The sequence below is a fragment of the Sceloporus occidentalis genome, unplaced genomic scaffold, assembly GCF_023333645.1.
Source record: "Sceloporus occidentalis isolate IW3139 unplaced genomic scaffold, rSceOcc1.0.p SCAF_1, whole genome shotgun sequence".
NCBI lineage: Eukaryota > Metazoa > Chordata > Lepidosauria > Squamata > Phrynosomatidae > Sceloporus > Sceloporus occidentalis.
This window is the reverse complement of record NW_028316981.1, coordinates 292,706,423-292,728,070: the sequence shown is the minus strand read 5'-3', so window position 1 is coordinate 292,728,070 and position 21,648 is coordinate 292,706,423. Positions and strand designations below refer to the sequence as shown.

The following is a 21,648-nucleotide window of genomic DNA, read 5'->3' as shown; positions in this document are numbered from 1 at the left end:
GAAAGTTGCATCAATGGAACTTATACAAAATATTCCCATCGATTCCAACAGGTCTACATCCGTTGGGACTGTTCATTAGATTTCAGCTGTTTTATTGTCGTAATCTGCTTGTGTAACACTGCTCTTTGTACAGATATATCTGAGGGTGTTACGTACCAAAGCCATCGCTTTGCTTGCATAATCTTCTATAGCAACAGCAGGAGAAAATGGATGACCTTGGAAAGATCACAAATCAATTCAAGTGACAGCATTTGTGAAGGAGCAATTCAAGAAGAAGGAGAAGAAGAAATTGAAGAATTATAAAGTGGTAGCCACTGATTTCACTATTATTTTCACTTGTAACTTTAATAACTATATTCCCTGTGGAAAATGCACGGAGCTTAATGTCTCTACTAGATCAGGGTGACCAAAGGTCCTCCTTTTCCAGGTCATGCCCTCCATTTCAACTTTCTGTCCAGGGGGAATTCCAAAATGTCCTCCACTTGAAGTATGACTAAGAAGCAGGAATTTATCTTTAAGTGTTTTTAGATTTTATTTTGTCACGTCCTACATTTTCCTCAAATAGCCTACATTTTGTGGTGCCTGGTCCTCCTCTGCGGTTAAAATATCTGATCACCCTGTACTAAACGGTTACTCACATCCACAGATAATCCTGATACAGGCATAACTCAGGTCCAAAAGACACTGCAGAAATCATCCAGTTTGAGACCACTTTAACTGCCCTGGCTCAGTGCTGGGGAACCCTGGGAACTGTAGTTTATTGTGGCACCAGAGCTCTCTGGCAGGGAAGACTAAATATCTCACAAAACTACAGTTCCCAGAATTCCCTAGCACTGAGCCAAGGCAGCTAAAGTGGTCTCAAACTGGATTATTTCTGCAGTGTCTTTTGGACCTCAGCACACGCATACCTCAGTTATTAAAGCCCCTGATAATGAAGCTCCTTTTTAGAAAGTCATTCTAAGCTTGCTTAGTTCACTTTTCTCTCCTTGTCCTCTGTCTAGAGATGTTTTTAGTAGCATTGCACTGGCAGCATGGTAAAGGGAGCCTGGAGAAAGGCAGACTTGCAATGTCAGGTTGCAGCAGAGTGTGTGCAATAAATACAAGCATACCTCACTTACCTAAGCCTCTGACAATGTATCACACATAAATTATGACCCCCAAAGTGAAATAACGTGAAGTTAAACCAGAGGTAAAGCAGAGAAAAAAGGGAAGTTCCGAAAGTAAAAAGCTGCCGTTTTTCTCTGCTTTACCTCCGGTTTAACTTTGCGTTGTTTCACTTTAATGTTGTCTGATAAACTTCCCGCATTTGTGGGTTTTTTAAAATTTAAATCTAGTTTAAATCCCGTTTTTCAGAGGGATCTCCCTAATGTGATAAACTCTAACTTCCCATGCCACATGTGTGTGTTGCATGTGTACCATTAACTCTTTGGAGCTTATCACATGGGAGGAATTTCTCTTAATTTCGAATGAAAAGAAAGTGGGGCCAGAACGCATTCACATGAATACACTAGTTCAGCAAATTTACGTGAATTCGAATTGCATTCAAACTGGCTTCCCATTGCCCAAAAATAGCTTGCCATTGCCCGAAATTGCATGTGATCACCTCTCACGCAATAACGTGAAACCCCATGATTGCGTTTGGACTGACTTCCCATTGCCCAAAATTGCGTGTGGTAGTCTATCACGCAATAACGTTAAACCCCATCATTGCATTTGGATTGCCATTGGATTATACTTCCAATTTCTCTTGTCTGATAACGTCCTTTCTGTGGGTTTCTGAGGCAAAAGTTTTCCCTCCTTTTGGGCCCAGCAATTCAGCAATGAAATAGAGGCAGCAGGGTTTTCACTTTGTGGGAAATTTCTCTTAGGAGCCATTCAGTGAGGATAAGAGAAAATTTCCTTTACAAAAGGAGAATAGTCTCAGGAAGTAAGAACTGCAGACAGCAGCTTAATTCTACTAGCTCCTCCTGTATCTGGTTTTCTATTTCGGTTAATGATCTGTGTGTAACCACACGGTAATGCAGGCACAAAGTGATCCCAGGTGGAGCCCATTACCAGTTAAAAAGTGTTTTGCAGCTATTCTGTCTTTTCGTCCTTGACAGGTTTTTATTTTTGAAAGAAAAGTGAGGGAGAAACACAGAAGATTATGAACAGAAAACAAAAATGACTGATAAAATTCTGTTCATGAGGTAAAGCAATGGCACTAAAACATCTTCCTCTGCACTTGTTAAAAGGCCCAAAGCCAATCCCTCTTCAGTTTTGTGTCCTTCTCTATGTGGCTGCTGCCACACTGGATAATTAATACAGTTTGATGCCACTGCTCCATCCTTGTGAGAGGGAAGACTCACCTCACAAAACAACAAATCTCAAACTACAAAAGGCAAATCTCACGAAACTACTAGTCCCAGAATGCCATAGCATTAAGCCGTGGCAGTTAAAGCATTGTCACACTGCATTAATTCTGCAATGCAGATGCAGCCCCAATCTATCAGCCTTGTTGCCTTTCATACATCCAGCAGATACACAGTGGCTCCAAAATATCTTCTAAATAATGGATATTCTCTTGAGAATTTGGATTGAAATCTGACTAGAAAATACCAGTCTGGCCTGCTCTCTGTTTGTAACAGACAATTGACATGTAGAGATCCTTGTTTTAGTGTGCCTTCAAGTCATTTCTGAGTTATGGCAACCCTATGGCAAACCTATCATGGGGTTTTCTTGGTAAGATTTTGCCATTGCCTTCCCTGAGGCTGAGAGAGTGTGACTTCCCAAGGTCACCCAGTGGGTTTCATGACCAAGCTGGGAATTGAACCCTGCTCTCCAGAGTCATAAATCCAAAACACACACTGCAGAAATAATCCAGTTTGAGACCACTTTAATTGCTGTCACTCAATGCTAAGGAATCCTGGGAACTGTAGTTTATTGTGGCACCAGGGCTCTCTGACAGAGACGGCTAAATGTCTCACAAAACTACAGTTCCCAGAATTCCCTAGCATTGGGCCAGGACAGCTAAAGAGGTCTCAAACTGGATTATTTCTGCAGTGTGTCTTGGACCATAGTCCAACACTCAAACTACTATGCCACACTGACTCTGCTGTATAAAAATTAGGGGCTGGAAAATCATTACCTTCTTAAATATGCTAGTCTCTCATCCTTCCTATTGTTAAGGTACCAAAACAGGAGAAACAAACAAACGAGGTCCAGTTGATCCAAGATGGCCTTTATTTGCATGCAACAACACAGGGAATCCTTCACCAAGCTGTGTCCCCGACCAAAACAGGGAGCAAAGCTTTTATAGCATTTTGACATTCCAACAAACAGAAGGTAACTTTCGTTTCTATAACCAGACTTTCCTTATCAGTCTACTATGAGGCTTCTTTGTTCTCTGGAAGAGCCTACAACCTTGAAAGTCTCATACATTCCATACTCCCCTGAAAAGGCCCCTTCTAAATTGCATATATTTTTAGATGAACATATTAACTTTTATATACTACTAAGCATTAATACCAAAGCTTGCTTATCATTATTCTTGTATACTGAAGCTGAGAAAAGGAAAATGGGGAGAAGAGAGAAAGGAGGGGGGGGGGGCTAACTCAGCCAAAGGAAGAGCTGTGAGAGAGGGGGGGTATCAAACCCTCACACTATCACAGACTCAGTACTACACACACACACTCACAAACACGCAATTTTAGCCTCATGTCAACCCAGTGAGGTTGGTTAGGCTAAGAGAGAGAAACTGGCCAGATTATATCATTCTTGGCTACAGATAAACATGATCACCACCTAAAACTGCTGCTAAAGGGATTAGTTTAAAACAGGCAGCCAAATTACATTTCATGTGGCTGTTTTCCTTATAGCAATAGGGGCAGGGTATTGATCCAAAAAGTTTTACATGAAAAAAATTCAGAAATACTAATTGTGTGTGTGTGTGTATGAGAGAGTATTTACAACTATTTATTTAAGTTTTTAATGGCTTCTGGCAGTTTAACGTTATGAATGAGAAAAATAGTTCTTTTTTGCATATATATATATATATATATATATATATACACACACACACACACACACACACACACACACAGAAAAAAAGAGCTATTTTCTCAGAAGGGTATAATGGTTTAAGTATTGCACTAGGACTCTGGGAGACCAGGGTTCAAATCCCCACTTGACCAAGTCATACTCTCTCAGCCTCAGAGCAAACCCCCTCTGAAAAAAATCTTGCTATGATAAGTTCACCTTACCGTTTCTGTAAGTCAGAAACAACTTGAAAGCACACAACAACAAACAACCCTGTGAGTGACTAGCTTGTCTATAGCAGCTATCTTATTTTGAAATCATCTCACTGATATTTTCAAAATGCATGAGAAGGAATAAGAAGTGTAATATGGTATTAAATTGTATAATGGGCACTACAAAATATAGTGCACTATGAAATTTATCACACAAGAAAATAAAGCAGAAACGGAGCCGGGGAGTAGTGCCTTTCTCTTTGCACTACCGCATGATGTTGTAGCACTTTAGTTTTCTTTCCATGGGAGAGAGTTTGAAAAGTCCATCTTTTGTCTAGCTGGATAAATCAGTCCAACAAAAGATATGCTTTTATGACTGGGAAGAGAATTGAAGCACTACAAGATCATGCTGTATGACACAGAGAAAGGCTCTAGCTCCATTTCCACTTTCTCTTTTCATGCAATAAGGCTTTATACCTCCCATCTGACCTGATCTAGACACAAAAAGATGTTAACTTATTGGTCTGTTCACAATTTATAAAAACAATACAAATTGTTTTTAAGGTGTTGCTCAAGGAAGAATATTTTTGTAGACATAACAGAAACCTAGTCCAGGCAAGATATGTTTTCCGTTTCTCTTGGGTAGCTTTGTCTGGTATTAAAGAGCAATTTAAATTAGATAAGAATAACAACATGCTTTGTAAAGTGAAACCCTATGCAGAATCAATAATACATTTCTCCACAAACAATGCAGATCTCTAGTTCCTTAAAAACTTAAACATCTATTGGTTGACAAAACAAGACTGCTTGTGGTCATGGAACTTATGCCAAAGTAAGTAACAATCGCAAAAGCCTATCTTGGTTTTGCAACTATAAATTCTTGTGGCAAGCATTATAAAACATGTCAAATTCTGCATAATAAATCATATGCACAATGTAAGGCGGTAGTGAGAAACATGTGACCCCCCCAAAAAATTCTGTTGGTTTGCAGCTCCCAATTGTGAGAGGTGCTGGGAGCATGAGTTCAACAATATCTGGTATGCCACCCATACCATCATCAACTTTATTTATTTATTTATTTAAAGTATTTATACCCCATTCTTCGGTCTTAAAGGCTCTCAGAGCAACTTACAATTGCTATTATTTTTAATTAGATGATTCCATTATTATTATTATTAGTGTTTATTTATATAGTGCTGTAAGTTTTGCATGCTGTCAGTTTTGCACATCATGTTTCCAACCTCTAGTTTCAGGGAATCCTCAAAATCTGCTTAGCTCTTTACATTTTTCCTACATAGGAATGCCCTTCCATCTAACAACTAAAATAAAGCCCACATGTAAATACCACGTAGCTGGCATATCATTTTCAGTTTACTTATTCTGGAAACACATTGGCTGCATCTGCACTGCAGAAATAATCAGGTTTGGCAGCACTTTACTTGCAATGGCTCAATGCTATGAAATTCTGTGAATTGTGGTTTGTTGTGTCACCAGAGGTCTCTAACTGGGAAGGATAAATATCTCACAAAACTACAGCTCCCAGAATTCCATAGCACTGAGCCATGGCAGTTAACATGGGGTCAAGGTGGATTAATTCTGCATTGTGGATGCAACCTTAGATGCACTACTGTAATTCTTATTGTATAAAGACAGAAAATTAGTAATTTGACTAAGTACATCCAGTAGGCTTAGCTGGGAAAAGCTTCAAATACAAACAGTGTGACCTTATGTAAAGTTAGCTATTTAAGCTAGATTTTTACAAACTCATAAATTGTTAATATTAATATTTTTTAAATATTTTGGTGATATATGATATAAAATTCTATACCTATTTACATGGGAAGAACCTCAACGGAACACAGTGTGTTGTCAGGACTCAGGGCACTTCAGTGGTGTGGGTTAACCTTACCTTTAGACAAAAAGGGACAGATGCTTTAAGTTAAGCAATAGATTTTTAGTATTATGACATGGTAGGAAATTGTTAGCTATTTAGTTACCGTAGTTATTATTGCATTGCCTGGGCAAGAAGAAGGTGCTTGTGGGATTTAATGCCTCATCAGCCAAAATAACTTAGCTGCTATGAGCACTATGTACCTTGAACTTGGCTAAGTAGGAGGCACCATTTGATGTTCTGCCACAGGCTGTAAAAAGTCTTGGTCTGGCCTTGAGTGTATGGAAACACTCATAACATTTGTATAGACTGAAGAATGCATATCTCTCTTACATTGTTTCCAGTGTTGTCTATATGACTTCTTTGTAATAACTGGAGAATGTGTGCTCTGATTTATACCTCTGGAAATTTCTTCAAACTATGTTAATGAGCAAAGACTAGAAATTAGAAGGGGAAGCTATTACCCTGGAAGACAGTATAAGGGTTGAAAATTACCTGAATCAATTGGAGAGCTGGGCCAAAACTAACAAAATTAATGTCAACAGAGATAAGGCACTACATTTACATAGGGAAAATGTAATGCACAAATATAGCACAAGGCTTAATAACAGTAGATCTGAAAAGGAACTGAAACAAAGAGCAACCCACTCCTTCTTATACCTTTTCACTTTGGACAGATTCTTGGGTATTCTAGAGATGTAAATTTTAATGGGAAGAAAGAATAAACACCCCTGTAACCAACTGGGTCATAAAACACACAATATGGTACACAAAGCGGTGGCAAATCCATATGACCTGTCCTTTTGATGCTCGTGTTTCTGCTAGATACTGGATGCCAGACACCTCTTTCCCATTGCTGATCCCATAATTGATTTACACTTCAAAGAATGCATCTCTCTGCTTACATGTTTGCAATACTCCCTGGCTAAGCCCTCTGGATCTCTGTGAGATACTACTATCTTGGCTTGGGAAACAGATTGAAGCTATGTGACTTTTATGGAGGTTTGATATCATGAGTTAATTGGGGGTCAGGCAGGACAATTACAATATTGAGAAGCTGGAACATGTTTGGTGGAGGTTAACCAAGGTGGTAAAAGTTCTGGAAACCAAGCCCTATGAAAGATGGCCTAGGGAGCTGGGTATGTTTAGCTAGGAGAAGGGAAGATTGAGAGGTGATATGACAGTCATATTTAAATACCTGGAAATCATGTAGATGATGGAATGAGCTTGTTTTCTGCTGCTCAAGAGACTAGGGATGTGTCTACACTAGCCACTTAATCTGAGGCCAGTTGAGCATTACACCCTGGACTGGTCCAGGACCGACCACAGTGGCAACTACATGCACTGTACCATACACACCAGACTGAATCGGGTGCAACACCATGCCATTATGTGCACAGGCTGGCTGGCCTAACACAGCATCAGCCCCCCTAGCTAGTTGCCACTGCCGCCACCACCACTACAGCCTCACTGCTGCCACTTTCTCACATGCAGGAGCTCCGTATAAAGCTTGACTCACACACCATTGCTTTTGCTAAGGAGAAAAATGGGCACCTGCAAGCAGCTTCCTCCAAGAGCCTTCTTAGTGCACCATTGCTTTTGTTGAAGTCAGAATGGGGTATCTCACCATATGATCAATCCTGACCACAACAGAAGCAACAGCATGCTAGGCAGGCTCTCACAGGGAGCTTCTGACCATGAGGAAGTGCTGGCGACAGCCTATTTTCAGAATGGCTGCTTCCATGCAGACAAGAGATCTCCATAAAGCCTGCTCAGAGTGGCATCACTTTTGCTAAGGATAGAAACAGGTGCCCAGACTCCCAGTTGATCACATATCTGGGCGCCCATTTTTCTCCTTAGCAAAAGCAATGGCATGTGAAGCAAGCTTTACACAGAGCTCCTGCCTGTGTGAGAAAGTGGCAGCAGCAGCTCTGAAAACAAGCCATTCCCTTTTCCTAGACAATGAATTGGGTTGAATCGACCTGTTCCAGCTGTCCTCATGCAAAATGAACCCAGAGTAACTCTGAGGCTTGGAGATCACCAGGCTTTTCCCACAATCTTGCTTTGTTTGGAGCCAAATCAGGTTAAGGGCCAAAAAGCACAGTATCTCTCTGGAGGTAGATGTATGTCCTGAGGACTGCCACTCAGCACCAGCTTCAGGATGAGTTTGGTGTTTTCCCTGGTGTAGACAAGCCCCAGAACACAAACCAATGGATTCAAGTTACAAGAAAAGGGATTCCACATAATCATTAGGAAGAACATATCCAGTGTAATTGGATATGAGCTATTCAATGATGACATGCATTGCCTCAGAAGATGGTGCATTCTCCTTCTTTAAGCAAAGGTTGAATGGTGTGATGTCCAGCCAGGACTGTTTGAATCTTCCCCTGCATTTCTCTTTTTATTAGTTCAGGCCATAGTGTGTTTTAGTATAGGAAATGTTCATTGTATTAGTTGTGGGAGGAGCTGTAGGATCCCCTGCATTTTTCCAGGTTTGGTTTGCCCCTTCCCAGCCTGCTGTATTTTAGCTAGAGGCTGTTAGTTTGACGCAGTCTTTGCTGTGAGCTTGCAGAGAGCTGTCTTTTGGTGGCAAACAGGCCCAGGCAGCTGGAAAGGGCATTTCTTACACGTTAGCCATTTTAGTTACCAGGAACAAGTTAGCCATATTAGTTACCTACATCAAACAAGTCAAAGAAATCAGGAGCTGAAAGACCCTGCACCAGCTCCATTGAGTGAGGATATCAAACCAAGATCAAACCCAGAGAGATGACACCCTGAAGATTGCTGAAAGCCAAACTGTAAAGTATCTTTTATTTCAAGTTATCTAGAGCTGGGGAGGAGAAAACTCTTTACCTTTGTTCTTTAAATTAAACTTCCCCCTTTTTGAACATTACATTCAGCATCAGTGCCTTTTTGGGTAGAAGAGTTTGATCTCACCAGGGTACCGGCGTTGCACACCCAAATCTGCCACCATCTTTAGCTGGGTGTGTCTTCACAAACGGCCATCTATTGGGAATGCTTTAGTTGCATATTCTTGCATAATAGGAGGCCCTTTCAATCTCTTCCAACTCTGTGATTTTATACCTAAGATGTCCAAATTTTAAAATATTTTTCTCTTTAATATACAGGAGTAATCTTGCAGCAAACTAGACATGAAGAAAAACAGTCTGGTGAATCTTGATAAGCTTTTAGAGGACTTCTCACACATAGAAATGGTAAGGGTATATATACAGTACAACTATGGGCTGTATCATTTCATTTCTAGTCCAATGTACTCACCCATTTATTAACTTTGTGTACACCTCCTTGCCACAAAACCAATTCGTCCTATGGATTACAATGAAATAATTACAAAATGAAAGACTACACTAAACAAATGAAAGTACAAAATCAGTAGTACATTCAGGCATTGCTAATGATACAACAATAAAATGCATGTCTTACATTGCAATCATATGCCTGCTTACTTTGTCTAGAAGTGTATTCCACTGAATACAATATGACTTTACCTCTGAATTAAAAAAGCAGAGGATTGTGCTGTAAGACTTCTTGTTCACCAAAGGGACAGTGGAAACGAATGATCTAAAGATATTAAAAGCAGTTTTTTTGTTCTTGAGATTTAACAATTTTTTTCTGTTTTATGATTTACTCTGGCATGCCATGTCCTCAGCAATATTTCTTCTTTCTCATGCCATTTCACACTCTCTCCCCCAATTCCCATTGTGTCTGGTTCCATTACAGGACTGGATATAGACAAACATATTGAATCCTAATCATGTCAAGACAAATAGGCCTTGTGGAAAACAAGAATTCCTGTTACAGGAAAGACTGGGTTTCTTCAACTTAACAAATTCATGGTTTTGCAGGTCCTTTCCATCAGAACCCAAAAGTGTTTTTCATTCCTTTCCTCTTAAAATGGAGTAGTTCCTGGAAGCACCATTAAACCTCTTGATGGCACACTAACATTCCCTGGAGATTCTTGGCCTTGTAGATGCTCTTAGGAGTTTATCACATGAGGGACAATTGGAAGTATAAACAGTGATTAACCTGTGATTAACCACAATTGCACTAATGGTTTTTGCATGACATTGTGTTCAAAGTGCTATTATCCTGTGACTGACCTGTGATAATCCTGCAATTGTGCTAATCAAGATGAAATGTGATTGAAGTGCCATTATCCCGTGATTAACCAGGCAAGAAACAGCAGTAAATCATTCACAGGATTTTCCTGTGAATGACTTTTTGCTGTTTATTACCTGGTTATTCCCTGGTCATTCACAGGATAATGGCTCTTGTGTTAATCTCATTTTAATCATGTTTTAATGTCAGTTGCATGATTTTCATGGGTTAATCACTGTTTAAACTCCACATTTCCCCCCGTGCGATAAACTCCATTCTGCCATTTTTAATCCACTTGCCCCTTTCCAAGCATGTAAGACACTGGCAAAAGTGTGGAGAAAGTGAGCCTTCCTTTGTTTGCCTTGAACTCTTCCTCTAGGCTATTGTATAAATTGGGTTAAAAGAGAAAAGGAAACAGCAGTAAGTGAGGTATAGGAACAGGAGTGGGGCAGTGTGTGCATCTTACTTAAAGGTCTATCAATATTTGGAACTAAGACCAGTGTGGCACAATTGTTTGAGTGTTGGATTATGACTCTGGAGATCAGGATTCAACTCCTCACTGGGCCATGAAACCCATTGGGTGACCTTGTGCAGGTCACACTCTTGTAGTCTCAGAGGATGGCAATGGCAAACTCCCTCAGAAGAAACTTGCCAAGAAAGCCCCATGATAGCTTCACCTTAGGGTCACCATACATCAGAAATGACTTGAAGGCACAAAACAACAACAGCAAAGACCATCTTGGTTGAACTGTGCTTCAGTGACTACAATTAAACTAGTGAGGATGGAGGTCATTGGTAGCAGGACATATTTGGTACACACAGTGGATCATTTCAATTTGATATGCAGTGACAAAGCTGGGCAAGATCTCTGTCTGAAACACAGGAGAGCTGATTGTCATGGCAGACAAAATTAATTTAGATCAGGAGGGCAGATCCTGCAGCCCTTGGCCACTCTCTTTGTGGCCCCTAAAGATAGAGGGATGCCACCAAGTTTTTCCTGCTGGGACCTGTGTTACTTGATGCTCCACAGCTAGCACAGAGATCTTCACAGAAACTACTGGAAGGGAGGGGGAATGTTTTCTTCCCACAGCAATCTGTAGTTACTAGTGAGATGTGAAGAAGGTTTAAACCTCCCGATTCTGTGTACTGAGATATGTGCATATGCAAGGGAACATTGTGTGTGAGGGGTGCCACACTCATCACCCCACCTAAGACTCTCAGGGTCAAAACGTTTATGCTCCCTTTGGTTAAATAGGCCAAAAAAAAACCATAAAATGTTTTGTATGTTCTTATCAATAATTTTACAATTATTTAAAAAATATTTAGTAGATATGATTGCTAATTGACTGAAGAACAATCTACTTATGAGAATATACTTCCACTTTAGCAGCAGCTGGGGAAAACAAGGCCCTCAAAAAGTTGTTGCACTACAAATCCCATCAGTTTTTTCCAGCATAGTGAATGGTAAGGCATGGTGGAAATTGTAGTGCAACAGTATCTAGACACTTGAACTTTGCCCACTCCCTTAAGTGGAAATGAACTAAATGAATTGCTCTTAATCCATTTCACAGTAATTTTCAAGAAGGTTGCTTGCTAAATAACATTTTAAAATTATTCAAAAATATTGTTATGAGCATATGAAATCCCACTTTGCCCACTGACACCTTAAATAGAAGTACATTAGCTTATTGTTCTGTATTAAATCTTTCAATGATTGCTCTGGGATAAATCCAAGTGGATCTGTTCTCACATCTCTGATTTATCGGTCAGAATGCTATTAGTCTCTTATACATGTGCAAATTTTTCACAAACAGAACCAATTGGACACTTTAGGTGTATTTGGTCATATTTGAGTCAAGATTATAGATGACAATTTGTACATGTGGCACCACTGTGAATGTTCACACCTAGTGCCACCATTGTGTAACTCCATGAGCATAAATTTATTCTACATTTCCACAATGTGGGATCCCAGCCATTATGGCCTGAATATTATTTACTTTTATCGTCAAAGGTTTTTTTAGTTATTCCATTAAAATAACTAAGTTACTCAATAACTACTAATTTGGTAGAAAATATCAAACAAATGCATTCATTTGAAATTTAAACATTATTCTACAGAAAATATCAGAACTCCATGGAAAAAATAATCTTCTGACACTACAGTTGGACAAAACACACAAGTTACTGACAATGAGCCAGTCGAAGGAAGAATCAGCTAAAGAAGGTAAGCATTTCTTGGGCATATTTTTAATGACTATAACTTCTAATTAAATGGGCTTCTGGCCACAGAAGCTTGTGCCATAATAAACCTTCCCAGGGGAAAAGAAATATATTGCATTTGTTACTCAGCCCACCAAATCAGTAGATAGTGCTGTTGTTTTTGATTATGTGTTGTGAATTCAATGCATTGCTCATTACCACCTCTTTCATTATGCACTGTCTCAGCCCACACTTATGAGGGTCTCTGCTTGCCCCGAGTCCTCCTTCTGAGCTCAATGGGGAATATAGGTCCCCCTTCAACTGACATTGATTTTTTAACATTTTTCCTGTCTTAAAAAACAAAAACAAAATAATATACAAGCCACACCTATAAGCACAAGGCTTACAGAATTGGCTATAAGTGCTGGGAATTGTTAAAGCACTCATGCAAAAGAACTCTCTACAGCATAAAGAGAATTAGAACTTCTAAGAAGCTTCCCTTGTGCTTGTAATAAATCAATATGAAGATATGGCAACTTGTATTTTCTATATGTTTTTAAAGATTTTTTATTTTAAAAAGACATTTTAAAGCAGAAATAAAGATCAGTTGGGAAGCAGAGAGAAGGAAATAAGGAAAACTTTCTGTTCTCTTTCCTAGAAGAAGGTATATTTCAGAGCATTGTTACTGGAGGCGGCAAGGAGGGACTGCATTGACAATCGCTCACAACTGCTGTAAAGAAACCAATTCCAAAGCAATACTTTTTTTATAAATCTGTAACATGTTATCTCTAAGCTCTAGCCATAATAAATTTGTTTGGTGTTTATTGTGCTATAATATTTCCTCTTGCTTTTAGTGCATCTGTCCAAAACCTTCCCTTCCACAGCAGCAGTCAATCCCTTGGAAGGGGCTATTACTGTTGCTTACTGGTGTGAAGCCAGGAGGAGGCAATTCAGAGGAAGAAGCAGCAGCTAGTCTTTGTTCATCAAGGAGCACACCCTCATTTCTTTCCTCATGAGTCCAAATCTTCCTTTTTTTCAGTTGCCTCTCCTTCTCCCTGTCCTCCCCACTGGGAAGGAGCAGCCACAGTGGTCTCACCTGGGCCTTGAAAACTGGGGAACTGGGCATGGAGAGAGTATTAATCTAATCCACTAAATGTAGACTCTCAGCTGATGTATACATGTACTGCCTACATTAAACTGTGCTGCACCTAAATCAAGACAGAGGGTGTGCTCTCAAGTTTAGAATGAAAAGCTTTTAAAAAGGAAAAGATGACCAAGGGAAAGAAGCAGATTAATTTCTGTATATACTCATGTATAAGCCTAGAAATTTTAGTCAAAAAATTGACCAAAAAAACTGAGTTGACTTATGTATGGGTTAATGTAAGTACTCTAGGTACTTAACTTTACCGCTTATTTAAAAAGGAACCATCCCCTGATGAAAGACAAGAGTTTAATCTGTCCTGGGAGCACTGATCCCCCTCTTCTTTCTCTTACCCATCCAGCCTTTAGGGTGAGCACAAACAGTTATGCTGCTGAAATTTTAAAGTTCTTTGGCAATGTTTTCCTTTGCTTCATCTTTTTGATCCTTTGTTACATGCCCCTAAGTTTTACCTTCGGCTTATCCACAGGCCATATCAAAATTCGTAATTTTGGCCCCCAAACCTGCTCTCAACTTATATAGAAGGTCGCCTTATAGTTGAGTATATACGATTGTTTGGGAAGCCACTGCAGGAACTTAAAACTGAGCCAATGATTATGTGGATTAATGGCAATTAGATCTTCCATTGCTAGTGTTATTATGGGGATGCCTCAGTAGGTCTCCTTGGGTAATGATGGTATTCTCCTCTTTACCACAATAGTCCAACATGACCTGGAATTTGAAACAATGGGAAGGGAAGAAGGTTTCTGCAGCTAAGATGAGGGGCATCTTACTGTATTCCTTCTTGCAATAGACAATTAGAAACCCTTCTGGTTATTGACAAGGTCATAGTGTAATCTCTGAACTCTTTAGTCACAGGCCTACTTTCTCCCCATACCTCCACGCTGCACGAACTCTGTGTATAAGGCAATGGTGTGGCAACATGGTGCTTCTCCAACTGCAGTATCTAGTAGTCTGGTCCACTTTCTCTCAACTACTTGCTGCACATGGTGGTATCAGAAGTAAATTCTGCACTGGTGAAACAGAGGTCACTTGAAACAATTAAATCAGGCGTTCAGTCTCCAAGTATAATGAAGTTTGCATTGGTTTCTGTTACTTTCTCTATTGTTAAATTCCATTGGTTAGTATTTTTCCTTAATGTTTAATGTGTGGCTAGTAATGGCAAAGCCCCTCTGAACAAATCTTGTCAAGAAAACCTAGTGATAGCTTCACCTTAGGGTTGCCATAAATCGGAACAACTTGAAGGCACACAGCAACAGCAGTGGGTTATATATATTTGGTTTTAATATTTTGTTTGCTTCAATGCTTTTTTGAAAAATAGATTATAAGTCCAGAAGTAGACAGATATCCAGAAGCCTGATAATATGGCTCAGTAGATAACCTCTGAACTGTTTTTTGTTTCTGTCATTCAGTCTGATTTTATTGAGCCTTCTGGTTGTTGTATGCCTTGAAGTCTAATTTTCAGTTTAGGGCAATCCTAAAGCAAACCTATCATGGGATTGTCTTGACAAGATTTGTTCAGAGGGGATTTTGTCATTGTCTTCCTTTGTGTTGGACTTGCCCAAGGTCACCTAGTGCATTTCCATGACTAAACAGACTAAACCTGATCTCCAAAAGTGTAGTCAAACATGCACTGCACCATGCTGACCTGTTCTATTCAGCCTTACTTGAACATATTTATTTATTAAATGTATTAGAGTCCTTATAATAGCATTCTCTGTGCAATATAGAACATATAATAAAACAATTTATGAACAGAAAAGAAAAGAATATAATTCTAAAACAGCAGTACACAATTCTGAATATAAAGACAAACAGAGAATTAAACCCATATGAAACAGCTGGTGTTTACAAAGCTTAAAAACATTCCAAAGAGTAAGAAAAACTACAGTGAGTTCCACACAATTTACTGTCAAATAACATGTATACAGAATTGTAGACCTAGTGTAATATATGTTTCTAAAGGAATGGGCTATTTTCTACTTCAAGTTTTTGTTTCACAGTACAATACGTGAAGGTCTGTACCTGGATTATATCTTTTAGTAAAATGAATGTTAATTCTGTTGTAGTAATGTGTAAATGTACAGAACTGTTGAGAACTGTACTGTGGAGAAAAAACAATTTACAAACTATGTAGTGTCTTTCAAATTTCAGAGCAAAGTAGAACAAATGCTTGCAAATCATAGACTTTTAGAAATGGAATAATGATATATTAGGCCAATCATTCCAGCAATGTGGAGGCTTTGCCAACAGAGAAAGGCAATGGTACATAAGCACAGAGACAGAGTATGACTAGTCAAGCAGAATGCATCGGTATGTTTCTACATTTCCGGATTAGGCAAAGGAGGTTCACATTCATCCTTGTTATAGCACAGGGGTCGGCAACCTCCGGCCCGTGGGCCGGATGCGGGCCACGGGCACCTTTCTGCCGGCCCCTGGTCCCTCCTGCCGCCGAAATCGCCGCCGATTTCGGCCGCTCCGGCCGCCATTTTGCCCTTCAAAATGGCAGTGAAGTCTTGCGCGACCATAAAGGTCGCACGAGACTTCGCCGCCATTTTGAAGGGCAAAATGGCAGCGCCCATTAGGAGGCCCGATGCGGCCTCCGGAGCCCTGAAAGGGGGCTCCAGCAGCAGCACCAGGCCTCTGCGAGGCCCGATGCGGCTGTCTGCTATTATTATTGTTGTTGTTATCCTTTGGTATTGTCTTTGCAAAATCCCCCCACATGGACTTGCTTGCTCTTTTCTGGGTTGAGACAGTGGCATGCATTTTTTGCTGTTTTGTGGCCTTGCCTAGTCGCTTCCATTCTTGCAAATATTGCTATTATTGTTGTTGTTGTTATCTTTTGGTATTCTCTTTGCAAAATCCCCCCACTATGGACTTGCTTGCTCTTTTCTAGGTTGAGACAGTGTGCATGCATTTTTCCCGTGTTATGGCATTGCCGGCCCTAGTAGCTTCTTGCAAATATTATTATTATGCGGCTCCGCCCCCGGAGGGTGGAAACTCCGCCCCTGACATGTGGCTCCACCCCCAGATAGTGGAAGCTCCACCCTGGTATGCAGCTCCGCCCCAGAGGGTGGAAGCTCCACCCCCCGTGTGCGGCTCCACCCCCGGCTTCGGCCCCCCAGTTGTCCGAGGGACAGCAACCTGGCCCCCGGCTCAAAAAGGTTGCCTACCCCTGTTATAGCAGCAAGCTAGAGGAGTCCTCTGTCAAATAACTGGATGCAAGCAAGCAAAAGAATAATCAGAACAATCCTTTCCATGAACCAGGATTTAACTAGTAGTAGTGGCACTGATAGGAACAAGTCTCCCAACAGAACTAGCTAGCTGATCTCTCATTAACATCTCCCATAGAGAATGGTATATTAAGGCCCTGTGGTAAATGTAGAAGTTGGCACACCTAACCATTTGGTGCCGCAGGGCTTCAGTTTGCAGATGACTCTGCAGAAGCCCTACTGTTTGAATAGTTGTCCAAAAATATCACTGTAGGTGCCAGCCCTGCTAGAAAATGAACTGGTTAAGCCACACAAATAATAAGGGTAGCACAAGAGTACAGTTCTGCTTTATCTCCTCCAAAATTAAAAAAAATGGACTTAACTAATATTTCATATGTTCAACCATAAACTCCATACTCTCCCAGGTCAACGTTATACAGGGCCAAATCTAACACAATTTATGTGGTGTAGGGATGCTAAGGAAGAACAGGTCCCCAGAATTTTTCATCAGATATTTCATGAGAAACATATATTCTCTTCATATGATTTGCTAGATTCATTGCAATGCAACCAGCAGAAGGAAGAGAGGGAATGATGGGCTCTTTAATGTTAGTACCGTAGGATGACTTCTTATGCAGACACCTCTGATGTGTCCTGCTGCTTGATTCATCTTATGCAAAGCAATATTTGACATGTGTTAACTGATGATCTGGAAGGAAAAGTGGAGATACTATCTAGTATCCATCTAGTGCTCACTAGTAGTAACTGCAATTACTTTGAAACACAAGCACACCTTTCAAAGTACTTTTTTGCCCTATTCTTAAGTAATTGGCAATGTTTATAATGGGAAAAATAATGTTTGAAATTATTTGTATCTGCAAAATTTTAGAAATGTTCACTGCACCAGAATAAGAACTATTTATTCCTAAAGAGGTATAGTTTTAATAGTTGTTAATATCATAATTGCCATAATAAAAAGCATCCTAATTTCTGTTTCTTTTTTTCTTTTTAAAAGAATGTGCTGCACTTCAGACTGTGATTAAAGGTCTCCAGCACACTATAGAAAACCAGTGTAATTTGCGAGGTAATGAAATAGAAATGTGTTTTGCCCATTGGACTGTTAGTGGAATGATAAATTCTAAATATATCGGGATTAAAAGTTGCTGTTGTGGTCCGGAGCATAAAATTTGGCGTACAGTTCCCGATGTTAATAGAGCTCCCAACAAAAAGAAAAAAATGTTACCTATCTAAGACCTTTTTCCAAGGCCTTGTACAAGTGGCTGAGGTCCAAAACACACTGCAGAAATAATGCAGTTTGAGACCACTTTGATTGCCTTGCCTCAGTGCTAGGGAATTCTGGAAATCGTAGTTTATTGTGGTACCAGAGCTCTCTGACAGAGAAGTCTAAATGTTTCACAAAACTGCAGTTCCCAGAACTCACTAGCATTGAGCCAGGGCAGTTAAAGCGGTCTCAAACTGGATTATTGCTGCAATGTGTCTTGGATCTGCATCACTGTTCCACAGAGACCCATTTTCCTTCATGTTTTCCAAAATAGCCCCATGATGACATCCTTTCCTCCTAAAGTTTGCTCCTTTGCTGTTCCCCTTCACTGAGTTGTGATTTTTCTGAGCTGTATAAAGGCACTGCTACCACCTACTGGTTATTGGAGAGCTGTAGCATACTCCCTTTTATGTACCTGTCAAAAACATCACATGAGATCAAATATGTCAGCCTTAGAATCAATCTAGTTTTCAGGACACAGGTAGTAAAACATTAAGCATATATTTATCCATGTAATACAAAAATATGCAAAACAAGTAGTCTTCTGAAAAAAATTCATAAACGTGGGCTTTAATAAACTACTCTAGCATCTCTGATTTCTCTTTTTGTCTTGTAAGTGCATTGAGAACTTTTTTTTACTTCAGATTTTAAGATTGTGAGTTTGTCTTCAAATGTGTCTTCCTTGAAGGAATCTGCCACCATTTCATCTCTTTTATATACAGTGGGTTCTTGATGTCAGCTGGGGTTTGGTTCCAGGACCCCTATGGATACCAAAATCTATGGATGTTCAAAACCCATTACATACAATATCATAATGAAATGGTGTCCCTTATATAAAATGGTGAAATCAAGGTTTGGTTTTTGGAATTTATCTATTTTTAAAATATTTTCAAACTGTGGATAGTTGGATCTGTGGATACAGAAGGCCAACTGTATTAATTCCATTGACTTTTTATTTTGACCCAATCACGTGTTCCCCTGTTAGTCATATAACTTTTAACATCCCTATTCTCAATTGAATTTCTCTTTAATTTCTCAGATCTTGTAGGAAAGATCTCTTTGTTTTATTTTTTTGTTGCCTTTTGTTTCTTTGCACTAATGAATATAATAGTTCTCTTTATCCCTATGCACAAGATTCTGTACGGTTGCATTAAGGATTCGGACCCTGTTTATGTCATCTCTTATTTTGCTTCTCACCTCTCCTTAACGATTTGATTTTGTTTTTAACCATTTGGTACATTTGTGATCCTATCTATGGTGATTTCATTCAGATGTTTTGTTAATCCATTTGGAGGTGGTACTAGAATCATGGTGGTGGTGGTGGTGGTGGTGGTGGTGGTGGTGGTGATGATGATGATGATGATGATGATGATGATGATATAATGGAACAGGAAATAAAGTTATCTAATAATCCCCTTGTACAGATGAAAATGAGAGGATAAAGAGCACAGCCCATATTTTGGAAGAGAAGCTGAAGGCTCAAGAACAGGTGGGAGAATTCAACTTTATTTTGAAAACCTCAAGCTTTGTGTAATAGGAGACCATACATGTTACCTTCTTAGTGTCTTGATCATTTTTCTCATTTAGATCATTTTGTAAGCATCATCTTTAATTGTCTAAAATTATTGTTAATGAATAAAGCAAGACAGTGTAGTTTAAAATTCTCTGTCATATTTTGTTTGTGGATTACCATTTGGCAGATATGTGACAAACACTTGTTCCTGTCTATCTGGGTGCTTCCAGGTGATGTATAGTGCTACCAGTGGGAAAGCATTGTGCCATTATTCTGTCTTCTTCTTTTTATTATTATTATTATTAAAATAATCTTTACAATATATATATATATCAACACAAAATGATGATCATACATAATCTTACATAATATTTTTATACCCCCATATCTCCATATCTTATTTTCTATTTACCAAAAAAAAAAAAAAATTTCAAAAAAGGAAAAAAAACAAAGAAAAGGAAAAACTTCCGGTACAAAATCTATTCCTCGATCCGTGTTAGATATTACCATCCTCATCTCTCTACATATTTTAGATATCTATTAAAGTTTCATTGTACAAGACTGTAACTTATTTCTTCCATATTAAATCTTACTGTCCTTTAATATCTCCATTTCTAGGGAATTATCCTATCCTCCCTTTACACATTTCTCAAAAACATCTCGCAAAGGGTGACATCTCCATATCTTATTTTCTATTTACCAAAAAAAAAAAAAAAAATTACCAGAATTAGTTAATGCATTTCCCTTAGTTTCCTCAGATTTCTTTGTTGCTTCTATATCTGCTATGCATTTTATTTCCCATAGCATTCCTGTTTAAGTAATTGCTCATCTTTTTTCGCAAAATCATATCAATGGTTTCCATATTCTCTCAATATTCTTATCATACATATCTTCCTCTCTTAGCCGCATAGTAATCATATCCATCTCTATCACTGCCACAGCCTTAATCAGCCATTCATCCACTTCGATATTACCATATTTTTTCCAATTTTTGGCAATTGTAATTCTTGCTGTGGTGATAATACTGGTTTCAGGAATTGTCTTATCTCTTTATCCTCTATAATATTTAGCAAGTAGGTTTCTGGTATCAGTTTAACATTTAAGTTATATAATTCTCATTATGCACTTATGCACTTCTTTCCAAAATTTTTGAATAATAGGACACATCCACCACATATGAAAGAAAGATCCGTGTTGTTTTCTACATCTCCAACAATATCCCTCACCAGTTTTGTACATTTTTGCCAATCTCACCAGGGGAAGATACCACCTATGCAACATCTTTATATAGTTTTCTTTTATATCCACACACGCTGTAAAATCAAGGTCCTTTCCCCATGCTCTTTCCCAATTTTCAAGTTTTATACTTCTACCAATGTTCTTTGCCCATTCTATCATGCTAGATTTAATAGTTTCCTCTTCCACTTCTATCTTTAAACAGAGTTTATATAATTTTGCAATCATCCCCTTGTTATCCTTCAATAATACCATATCTAGTTCCGTTTTCTCCTTCGTTATTCCTCTTTGTTTCTTATCTTCTCTAAATCTTTCTAACAATTGTCTATGGGTGAACCATCCCAAATCTACTCCCTCCCGTTCCAATTGTTCCTTGCTTTTCATCGACACCAGCCCTTTCTCACTTGTCACTAGATCACTGTATTTCAACCATCCTCTATCTATTAATTTGCTTCTTTTCATAAAGGCCTCATGAGGTGACGTCCGTATCGGAATTTGTCTATATACTTTTTCTTGATACTTTGCCCAAATTCTCAACAGCGTTCTTCTAATTATATGATCATTGAATTCTTTATTTTGAGCAAATTTCCCATACCATAGGTATGCATGCCACCCATATCTGATGTTAAATCCTTCTAAATTTAGCAAGTTTTCATTTTCCAACCTAATCCATTCTGAGACCCATTCAAGACAATTTGCATGGAAGTATATTTCAAGTATATTTTCTGTCTTCTTCTTTAGTGGATTATTTTCTGGTAAGAAAAAAGAATGAGGAAAAGGTGACAAAGTATAGCACTGAACACTG

At 39.0% G+C, this 21,648-nt stretch overlaps 1 protein-coding gene and 1 long non-coding RNA gene across 3 annotated transcripts in view; one reads left to right on the top strand and one right to left on the bottom strand.

Moving 5' to 3' along the window:
• Positions 1 to 21,648, bottom strand: part of LOC149324074 (uncharacterized) — a 40,967-nt gene that overhangs the window by 16,898 nt on the left and 2,421 nt on the right. The window contains exon 3 of one of the 2 annotated variants that reach the window (XR_016277810.1): positions 9,400 to 9,447. This is a non-coding gene — a long non-coding RNA (uncharacterized LOC149324074). Of the gene's footprint in view, positions 1 to 9,399; positions 9,448 to 19,636; positions 21,596 to 21,648 lie in introns of those variants that run through there. The other variant, XR_016277811.1, reaches the window with a different exon arrangement.
• CCDC152 (coiled-coil domain containing 152) overlaps positions 1,946 to 21,648 on the top strand; it is a 26,379-nt gene continuing 6,676 nt past the window's right edge. Inside the window, exons 1-5 of the mRNA XM_089496088.1 lie at positions 1,946 to 2,189; positions 9,249 to 9,335; positions 12,361 to 12,466; positions 17,828 to 17,896; positions 19,519 to 19,583. Coding sequence (XP_089352214.1) covers positions 9,273 to 9,335; positions 12,361 to 12,466; positions 17,828 to 17,896; positions 19,519 to 19,583 — 303 coding nt within the window. The 5' untranslated portion in view covers positions 1,946 to 2,189; positions 9,249 to 9,272. The remainder of the gene's footprint in view (positions 2,190 to 9,248; positions 9,336 to 12,360; positions 12,467 to 17,827; positions 17,897 to 19,518; positions 19,584 to 21,648) is intronic.